We start from the raw sequence: 11,256 nt of genomic DNA, 5'->3' as shown, positions 1-11,256 counted from the left end.
ACCTAAGGACATCACACACATCCACGCCCGAGGCAGGATTCGATCCTGCGACCGTAGCGGTCTCGCGGTTCCAGATTGAAGCGCCTAGAACTGCTCGGCCACAATTGCCAGCAACGTGCTGTAATCGTCTTTCTAACCGCAGAGAACGTGATTCCAATTTAAATGAATAGAAGAGCGAAAGGTGTGTACGGAAATGATTGTGTCAATGATAGCAATGTGCGGCTTTGGGTTCTTCTCTCTCATAATGAAGGAAATTGTGGTGTTAATCTCACCGTGTGCGACAGAGCTCGGAGTGGGCGGCCGCGTACGGGAACCAACGACAATCATAACAATCGAGCTGATGAGGTCATCAGAGAACATCTTCGGATAACACAGAGACAGCTCTCAGGCTAGCGTGGCATATAACGAGGGCGTGTACAGGCCACCACTGCAGAACTGCGGCACACGAAACTGTGCGCACGGTAGGTGCCTCGAATGCTCACTCCCGTCATAGAACGGAGGAGGCTGGACATCCGCCAACAATTTCTTTTGCTTTTGAGCGTGAGAGTGACTGGTTCCCTCACAACACTGTAACAGCTGACGAAAGTTGCATGCACCATTTTGACCCAGAAAATCAGAAAGCATCAATGGAGTTACGCCATAAAGTATGTCCGACGCCAAAAATAGTTCAACACCACGCCATCAGCAGACAAAGCCATGCTTACACAGTTCTGGGACGTTCAAGGAATGGTAAGTTTGAAATTCGTGCCTAAAGGCACCACCTTAAACTCTGCAAGGTACTGCGAGATCCTCAGAAAACTGAGAGTTCCTCCACACCCGGAGCACCCTGTCCTTCAGTATGACAATGCTACAACACTCTCCGGCGCTGCGACATTTGTAACAGTTTGATGCCTTTGGTTCATTGTCATCGGCCGTTCTCCATACAGTCCCGGCTCGCCCCGTCCGATTTTCATCTGTTTCCAAAACTTAAAGAAAACCTTCGAGGACTTCACATCCATAGTGCTGAACCGGGGCTGGCAGGGATGAGGTTGTGGCTCCGTCGACACAGTCAAACATTCTACAGCGACGGTGTCAACAAAGAGGCCTCTCGTTAGATTCAGATTTTTTACTTGCCGTTGACCACATGCAGTAGAACAGACTTTTCCAGTGGTTGCAAGTTACAGTTTCAATCACAATATTAAAATTAATGTTCACATTACATATACAAATGAAGTATCTTATATACATCTATAGTCTTAACAATTAATATCGACATTGCCCATATCGCAGAACTCTTTTATACTGAAACAATGATTTTTTTGCTAGCCAGTCATAGAATTTGAATTTTTTAAATAGCAATGATCGATCAGCGAGAGGAAACTTGTTAAAAATTTTGAGGACGTTCACTTTATGAGATTTTCCTGTTATTGCTGTCCTGTGCCTTAGAATGTCAATGTTTGCCTTATTTCTAGTATCATGATCGTGAATTGTTTCCCTGGTGACACACTCTTTAATGTCGTTCTTGACAAAGCGTGGAGATTCACCGTTGCTAGCATCCTAAGCCTGATAAAAAGAGGGTGGCAGTGCCCTTTCGGACCAATCTTGTATATTACACTGGCAATTTTTTTTTTGTTTCAAAATATTACTGATATGAGGACAATGTCCCAATATGAGTAGACCATACGATGTATGTGACTGAAAGAGCGCAAAATATATCATACGGAGGTAATTATTACTGCTACATCTCTCAGTTTCCACATGAGGTAGAACACTCGTGAGATCTTTTTACGGACTCGGTTCATATGCTCTTCCCAACTGAGTTTGGCATCAATATATGTATCCAAGAGTTTGACATATTTAATATGTACATTCTTAGACAGTCCTAAAATAAGCTTTTGTGTTTTGTCTGGATTACAAACAAATTCATTGCTTGTAAACCAGTTTGACGCAAAATCAAGAGGTTCTTGCGTAATCTTATCAAGAGTTGGCATGTCGTGATGGGAAGTCACTGAAGTTCTGTCATCAGCATTGTTAGATAACCGACTGTGATACACAAAGGGACAAGTCATGACAGCCACATTGAAAACTAAGCAATCAAGGACAGAAATGTGTGGAACACCTGTACCAATTTCTGCAAAAGGGGAGTGTCTATTTCAAATTGAAACAAACTGTCTTCTGTTGTTTAGGTACAAAGCAATTACTCTTAATGTAGATTTTTGTGCTCGATAATACTCTAATTTTGTTAGCAATATGTTAAAAGGACTGCAGTCAAATGTTTTACTTGTATAGGTCACATAATACGAGTCACACTATCTTCCTATTTTCGAAAGCTGTTAATGTCCGATAGACAATTTCCATAACAGCTCCGATAGACAATTTCCATAACAGCTGCAGTGGTATTTTTATGCGGCCGAAATCCGTACTGATTGTTGCAAAGGACTCACTGAATGTACCTGAGTGATTCAAATACTTCTGAGGATGTTGTTGTTGTGGTCTGATGCAGCTCTCCATGCTACTCTATCCTGAAAGCCTCTTCATCTCGTTTCGTGTTATCGCGCAATAGGGGTGAGAGAGTCACTGATATGATACGCAAGTTGGGGTGGCAGTCACGGAAACAAAGGCGGTTTTCTTTGCGGCGAGATCTATTTACGAAATTTCAATCACCAACTTTCTCTTCCGAATGCGAAAATATTTTGTTGACGCCCGTCTACGTAGGGAGATATGATCATCATAATAAAATAAGAGAAATCAGAGCTAGAACAGAAAGATTTAGGTGTTCCTTTTTGCCAGGCGTCGTTCGCGAGTGAAATGGTAGAAAAGTAGTATGAAAATGGTTCGATGAACCCTCTGCCAGGCACTTAAGTGTGAATTGCAGCGTAACCACGTAGATGTAGATGTAAGTGTAGATAACTACTGCAACCTACATCCCTCTAAACCTGCTTAGTGTATTCATCTCTTGGTCTCCCTCTACGATTTTTACCCTTCGCACTTCCCTTCAATACAAAATTGGTGATCCCTTCATGCCTCAGAACGAGTCCTACCAACCGATCCCTTCTTGTAGTCAAGTTGTGTCACAAATTCCTCTTCTCCACAATTCTATTCAGTACCTCCACAGCATTCTTCTGTAGCACCACATTTCGAAAGCTTCTATTCTCTTCTTATCTAAACTCGTTATCTTCCATGTTTCACTTCCATAATGGCTACGTCCAACACAAATACTTTCAAAAAACACTTCCTGGCACATAAATCTATACTCGATGTTAACAAATTTCTTTTCTTCAGAAACGCTTTCCTTGCCATAGCCACTCTACATTCTATATCCCCTCTACTTCGACAGTTATAAGTTATTTTGCTTCCCAAATAGCAAAACTCATTCAGTTCTCTAAGTGTCTCCTTTTCTAATCTGACTCCCTCAACATCACCTGATTTAGTTCGACTATATTCCATTATCTTCGGTTTGCTTTTGTTGATGTTCATCTTACATCCTCCTTTCAAGACACTGTCCATTCCGTTCAGGTGCTCTTCCAGGCCCTTTGCTGCCTCTGACAGAATTACACTGTCGTCGGCAAACCTCAAACTTTTTGTTTCTTCTCCATGGGTTTAATTCCTATTCGGAATTTTTCTTTTGTTTCCTTCACTGCTTATTCAATGTACAGATTGAATAACATAGGGGATAGGCTACAGCCCTGTCTCACTCCCTTCTCAACCACTGCTTCCCTTTCATGCCCCTCGACTCTTATAACTGCCATCTGGTTTCTGTTCAAATTGTAAACATCCTTTCGCTCCCTGTATTTAACCCCTGCCAGCTTCAGAATTTGAAAGAGAGTATTCCAGTCAACATTGCCAAAAGCTTCCTGTAAGTGTACAATTGCTAGAAATTTAGGTTTGCCTTTCCTTAACCTGTCTTCTAAGATTACACGTAGGCTCAGTATTGCCTCGGGTGTTCAATTTCTACGGAATCCAAACTGATCTTCAAGAGGTCGGCTTCTACAAATTTTTCCATTTTTGTGTAAGGAATTCGTGTAAGTACTTTGCAACCGTGACTTGTTAAGCTTCTTCTTGAAGTCTGAGGGTATTTCGTCTGTCTCATACATCTTGCTCACCAGATGGGAGAGTTTGGTCATGGCTGCCTCTCCCAAGGCTATCAGTAATTCTAATGGAATATTGTCTACTGCGAGGACCTTGTTTCGATCTACGTCTTTCAGTGCTCTGCCAGATTCTTCACGCAATATCATATCTCCCATTTCATCTTCATCTGCGTCCTCTTCCATTTTCATAATATTGTCCGCAAGTACATCGCTCTTGTATTGACCCTCTAATATACCTTTCTGTTGTCCCTTCTCTGCTTAGGAGTGGTTTCCCATGTGATCTCTTGATATTCTTAAAGGTGGTTCTCTTTTCTCCAAAGGTCTCTTCAATTTTCGTATAGTCGGTATCTAGTGATACATGCTTCTACATCCTTCCTGCTTAGCCATTTCGCACTTCCTGTCGATCTCATTTTTGAGACGTTTGTATTCCTTTTCGCCTGCTTCATTTACTGCATATTTATATTTTCCTATTTCATCAGGTAAATTCAGTATTCTGTTACCCATAAATCTCCACTAGCCATGGATTTCTTCTGATGATACTAGCGCAATATATTCTGGTCGATAAGCCGGCCCGGGTGGCCGAGCGGTTCCAGGCGCTACAGTATTGAACCGCGCGACCGCTACAGTCGCAGGTTCGAATCCTGCCTCGGGCATGGATGTGTGTGATGTCCTTAGGTTAGTTAGGTTTAAGTAGTTCTAAGTTCTAGGGGACTGATGACCTCAGAAGTTAAGTCCCATAGTGCTCAGAGCCATTTGAGGCATCGATTTATCTGGTAATAAATATTCGACCAGTCGCTTTTTACGATTTATTCAATCACAAATATATTTTCTAGCCACTGCAGGCTAATCAGCAAATGGATCTGACGATGAAACTGCAGGATCTCTAAAACATGTTCTTGGTTGAATAAATCGTAGAAAAGCGACTGGTTGCATATTTATAACCAGATAACATGCCAATTTAAATTACATTCGGACTTCGTCAAGTACAGTGGATATAGTGTCATTACACTATGTTGAGGAATAAATAAGCTGATGTGAAGAGTAAAGGTGTAGAATGTTAATAACGTTTCTTTTGTTTAAGAATGTACAAGAGCTTTCACGTAAAAAATTAGGAGCCGTCACTCTTGAGCACGCCTCGCGCGCCCGCCCCGGATCGAATCCGCCCGGTGGATTAACGACGAGGGGCAGTGTGCCGGCCAGCCTGGATGTGGTTTTTAGGCGGTTTTCCACATCCCCCTAGGTGAACACCGGGCTGGTCCGCACGTCCCGCCTCAGTTAGACGGCTCGCAGATATCTTAACAATTTCGCACTGTTCCATGGATTACACAAGTCGCAGCCGCGAGGGATTAGCCGAGCGGTCTGAGGCGCTGCAGTCATGGACTGTGCGGCTGGTCTCGGCGGAGGTTCGAGTCCTCCTTCGGGCATGGGTGAGTGTGTTTGTCCTTAGGATAATTTAGGTTAAGTAGTGTGTAAGCTTAGGGACTGATGACCTTAGCAATTAAGTCCCATAAGATTTCACACAATAATATTACACTAGTTGCAGAGTTGGGGTACACTAATTCCTTCCCCGGGAGGGGAGGGGGTATGGGGTGGCGGCAGGAAGGGCATCCGGCCACCCCTTCAACTAATATCTACATCTACATCTAGATCCATACTCCGCTAGCCACCTGACGGTGTGAGGCGGAGGATACCTTGAGTACCTCTATCGGTTCTCGCTTCTATTCCAGTCTCGTATTGTTCGTGGAAAGAAATATTGTCGGTATGTCTCTGTGTGGTCTCTAATCTCTCTGATTTTATCCTCATGGTCTCTTCGCGAGATATACGTAGGAGGGAGCAATTTACTGCTTCACTCCTCGGTGAAGGTATGTTCTCGAAACTTTAACAAAAGCCCGTACTGAGCTACTGAGTGTTTCTCTTGCCGAGTCTTCCACTGGAGTTTGTCTATCAACTCCGTAACGCTTTCGCGATTACTAAATGATCCTGTAACGAAGCGCGCTGCTCTTCGTTGGATCTTCTCTATATCTTCTATGAACCCAATCTGGTACGGATCCCACACCGGTGAGCAGTATTCAAGCAGTGGGAGAACAACTGTACTGTAACCTACTTCCTTTGCTTTCGGACTGCATTTTGTTAGGATTCTTCCAATGAATCTGTCTGGCATCTGCTTTACCGACGATTAATTTTATACGGTCATTCCATTTTAAATCACTCCTAATGCGTACTCCCAGATAATTTATGGAATTAACTGATTCCAGTTGCTGACCTGCTGTATTGTAGCTAAATGATAAGGGATCTTTCGTTCTATGTATTCGCAGCACATTACACTTGTCTACATTCAGATTCAGTTGCCATTCCCTGCACCATGCGTCAATTCGTTGCAGATCCTCCTGCATTTCAGTACAATTTTCCATTGTTACAACCTTTCGATATACTACAGCATCGTCAGCAAAAAGCCTCAGTGAACTCTGGTGTTATGCACAAGGTCATTTACATTTATTGTGAATAGCGACGGTCCTACGACACTCCCCTGCGGCACACCTGAAATCACTCTTACTTCGGAAGACTTCTCTCCATTCAGAATGACATGCTGCGTTCTGTTATTTAGGAACATTGCCACATCCGATTAACCGTGGTGACCGTGCGTCTCCGCGGGACAGACGGCACAAGCAAAAGAAAGACTCTTCAGCATGCCTGGCCGCCTGCTGTAGCCTCTTCGGCGACGCGCCGTCACACCGTAATCTCGGTTGTGTGCTTCCGTGCAGCAGGAAGCCCGCCCCACCAGCGCGGCAGGGCAGCATCCGCGGCGGCTGACGCAAGGCGCTGTGCCCAGGAACTGGCGGCGCGGCTGCCGCCGGCCGCGGCCGGGCAGTACCGGTTGCAGCGATGCCGCTCGCCGTCGCCTTCACCTGTGCGCTGCTGCTCTGGTCTCCGGTGCCCGGCGAGCTGTCCCCACAGCGCCCAGCCGAGCAGACTGGCCCCTCCGAACCCGGCGAGCGCGCCGGCACAAACGGCCGAATCGTGTACGCCGGCGTGCCTGAGTCGGCCGGCGCTCCAGCCCGCAGGCGCTCCGACACCTGGTACAGAGTGGACGAGGCGGCGCTCCGGAGGGTCCACCTGCTGCACGACGGAGATTTCCTGATGCCTGCCGACGACGCAGACGCACCGGGCGAGCCGCGGCGCTTCTCCGTGCCGGAGCAGTGGCTGACCGTGCCCGATATGGAGCAACCTCCGTCTGGCGTCTGACCGCGGCGGTGAGTACCTATCCTGGGTCACACTGTGATGTAACAAAATAAAAGTGATGTTGTTATTCCATCGAAAAGTTGGAATTTGAGATTTCGCTTACTGTTTTATCAATCACAAATGGGCGTAAGAATCGTGGATTGACCATTGTCATAAAATATTGCATTATGAGATGTGAATAGTTTTTACTTGCAGTTTCGCGTGGCTTGAGGCAGTCACAACTAGCGTGCTATTGATTAAGAAATTGCGTTATCGTCTTTCTAATTACTTCATGATCGTAGATACGATCATACCCGGTTGTGAACTTATTGTTATGACAAAACAATTTCCTAAGGGGCCAGAAAGTTCTTAAGGGCGCAAAAACAACTGTACTTCACACAAAAGGGAAATTCAGTATTAAAGCTGATGCAAGAAGACGATAAAACAGTTTTCTTTTCATCAATGTAACACGCACATTGGACTGCTGATCTTGGTGTCTGTAATCTTAGCAAAATGCATAATTAAAATGAAAATAATACTGAGGAGATGATAGGAATGAGCACTGCTAAATGATTCAGTATTCCCAGAACAAATATTTATTATAACTAAAACGTGTATCGTACCTTAAGCTTAGTACTACAATGACGGTAGATTTTTATGTCCGTATCATGTCCATTGAGCGCTCTTTTATACACCCATTGTCCTCTTTGAGTCGCTCGTGCGTCGTCACGATAAGTTATAACAGTTCTTCTTTCCACACTCCACTCAAACTTACACGGAACACGTTTTTATTTATTTAGTAAAAAATTAGATCAGACAGCCACAAATCTGCGTCCGTCTTACTTAAGAAAAACAGTACAAGTGTTTTAGCGCTCAAGGCTTCATTTGTTCTCCAGCGAGGAAAATAGTGAAGGATCGCATATCTATCCGTATTTTTCTGTTTATATTGCCGCCCAAAGACGACGAATTACATCATTTAGGAAATTCCACCATCGCTATGCAACGCCTTATTATTAAAAATGGTTTAAATGGCTCTGAGCACTATGGAACTTAACATCTCAGGTCATCAGTCCCCTAGAACTTAGAACTACTTAAACCTAACTAACCTAAGGACATCACACACATCCATGCCCGAGGCAGGATTCGAACCTGCGACCGTAGCAGTCGCTCGGTTCCAGACTGTAGCGCCTAGAACCGCACTGTCACTCCGCCGGCCGTCTGGTGTGCTCCAACTTAAACCACGTGACTGTTGGCAAAACGTGGCGGGATTTCAAATCAGCTGTCTGCCATCCTATGTCTGTATCGTATTTTATCCACATTCCTCAATTGACTGCCAAACGCTTCCAACTAAAATTACTTTTTTATTTGCGAAAAATTATGCCACAACTATATTTGACCTGGGTTTGTTCACAGTACCACTTATAAAATCTAACAAATACATCGAACGCCACTCTGATGGGCAGCGGTACGAAATTACTACAAACTATCAATTAAAGTAAAATGTCGTTAAAATTCTTTTAAACAGTAAGAGTGGGCTCGTGTCAAAACTTTAAACATTAGATTCGCCGCGTTTTGAGCTCTAGTCACTTATAAAAGAAATTGGTATAGGGGAATTATGTCAACAATAGGTGCCAAAACTGTCGACTTTAGGAGCAGGTCCATTTTAGAGTACCAATTTTAGGTGCACTTCAAAGGTTCAGTTCCCACTATTTTTACAAAAGTTTTAATTATCACTTTAAAAAAAACGTAACGTGCTACAGTTCATTCTAATACAATATTTTACTAACTCGCAGTTATCACACACATTCTAACAACATTCAGACTTACAGGCATTGGAAGCACAGATTTCAGAAGACGAGGCATCATCTAACGAAGCTTAGGCTTCTTCGATTTCATATGCTCCGGAAAATCAAAAAGTGTCGGGATAGCATCACTACTTAGCCAATTCCCTCCAGTCTTAGCCCTATAAAAACATCAGGATTAAAATTGGCAGACACTGTAAATATAAATTATAAATATACATTGTAAATAGTAACTAACCTATCAAAACACTTCTCCACGAAGTGCTTCGAGCAAAGGGCGTATGTGCAGATGGCTTAAAGTTTATCCGTTTCAGGTCCTGTATCCAAAGCTGCCTTCGGTTTTCATCCTTAGGAAACCTATGAGTAGGAACGAGAAACAGTTATACTTACTTCTGTAACCGAATTATCATAGATACTTTCCAAAATGTAATATGAGTCTGACTTTACAGGCATCACTCTCAACGCTTTAATTTACGTGATACTCCATTTCAAGTGTAAAAAACATATAAAAGTCACTTCAGCAGATTTCAATAAACACATCTGCACTATCATAGAAACACTTACACGTGAAATGTAATGCCATTTCCCCCGACAAAACGCTGAGCACAGCCATAAGCGCAACACGAAATAAACCATGTCTCGCCAACATTCGCGTGTCTTCAGCCCAGAGATGTTGGAGCCACGAAAATGACGTCAGGGCCAGTCTATTATATTAATGGTCGAAGTTTGGCGCGCTGTTTGGATCGCTACCGCCCTCTGGCTCGAGGTGGAGCAAGTGTACGGTCGCGGGGGAGTACGTACTGGGCGGTGACCGAAAGAGGTGTTGGCGCGAGCGGGGCCCTGCTGTTGGGGGTCGTCAACTGCTCGCCACATGCTTCGGCCGACCTCTTGGCTGTCAGGGGCCAAGTCTGCCTTACCCGCATGTGCGTGACTTATGAAGCTTGGAAGCCGTGCTGCAGGAGACCAGCGCGTGGGACCGTATGTCTTGTTATCGGCCGTTGAAACCACTGGCAGCGGTTGGCTCTGACGAGCATTTGGAAGTGCGACGTGTTCCCGGCGCTGGGGTGGGGTGGGAGAAGTTGAGTACTGTTTTTATGTAACAGAGTTTGTTATATATATATATATATATATATATATATATATATATATATATATATATATATATATATATGTATATATGTATATAAGAGAAGGTTTTCAAGTTCTAGTGAAGTGCATGAGTTTCTCCACCAGTGGTTTTGTTGGGATCGTCCCACCACAGTTTTCGTTTGCCTGTCGGCGGAAATGTGGTAATTGCTTCTTGGTGGGGCCGTTTTTCATTCACACCTCAATTGGATGATTTAGGGTCGGTGTCGCGGGTCTCTCTAGTTCGAAGTCTGTGCAGGCACAGCCGTTGCTACATCTTCTGGTTTTGAGTAACTCGGGGAGGAGGCGGTTTGTAATGGAAGTTTTTGAGCTGATCTACTATGGCCCTGTAGACCACCAGTAACTATTCCAACTATTGTGATCTGGGCCCCTTTACACGTGTCACTCCCTCACCGAGCTAAGGAAAAAATTTTTTTTAGGAACTGCTTTTAATGTGAAGGTTGTGTGCTGGCTTATTCACGTTCATCCTGTAACAAATATAAGTTATGTAACTGGTGGGAGACAACTATTTTTGCTTAGTAGAAGCTAGCTACTTAAAGTTTTTTTGGAATTGTTCCCTTATTGATATAACAAGTTTACAATCTTCTTATTGTTAACGTCAAACCTTGAAATATCCTTTACATAGAGCTGCTTTTAAAAGAGTTTTTTGCTGTTCTATATATATATATATATATATATATATATATATCAAGTTAAAATCACATTACTGGCAAGTTGTTAATGTCATACCTGGTAATCTCCTTTTCATAATGAAAATTGTTTTGAAATTATTTTTTTTGTTTTTAAAGAAATATCAGACTTAAAAATTTATTATTGAGAAAGTTTTAAAATAAAAAGGTATCTTTAGCAGTGTGTGTTATTTCACCAGCACCTCCTGGCCCCTACTTCCACGATAACGTTTTGGAATAACATGTGTACTTGAGTTGTTTGTGAACCGCCCTAATTGACGGTTCATAGATCCTCCCCAGTAGATTCTCAGAACAAAAGAACATTCTCTGAGAAAGTTCTCAACTTCGTACGAA

At 43.4% G+C, this 11,256-nt stretch overlaps 1 protein-coding gene across 1 annotated transcript in view; it reads left to right on the top strand.

The window, feature by feature from the left end:
• The first annotated feature begins 6,915 nt into the window (after positions 1–6,915).
• LOC124711915 overlaps positions 6,916–11,256 on the top strand; it is a 77,487-nt gene continuing 73,146 nt past the window's right edge. Inside the window, exon 1 of the mRNA XM_047242169.1 lies at positions 6,916–7,318. Coding sequence (XP_047098125.1) covers positions 6,951–7,310 — 360 coding nt within the window. The 5' untranslated portion in view covers positions 6,916–6,950 and the 3' untranslated portion in view covers positions 7,311–7,318. The remainder of the gene's footprint in view (positions 7,319–11,256) is intronic.

This window comes from Schistocerca piceifrons, chromosome 8 (genome assembly GCF_021461385.2).
Source record: "Schistocerca piceifrons isolate TAMUIC-IGC-003096 chromosome 8, iqSchPice1.1, whole genome shotgun sequence".
Classification (NCBI taxonomy): Eukaryota; Metazoa; Arthropoda; class Insecta; order Orthoptera; family Acrididae; genus Schistocerca; species Schistocerca piceifrons.
Note: the sequence above shows the minus strand (reverse complement) of the source record. Positions and strands in the feature narration are given on the sequence as shown.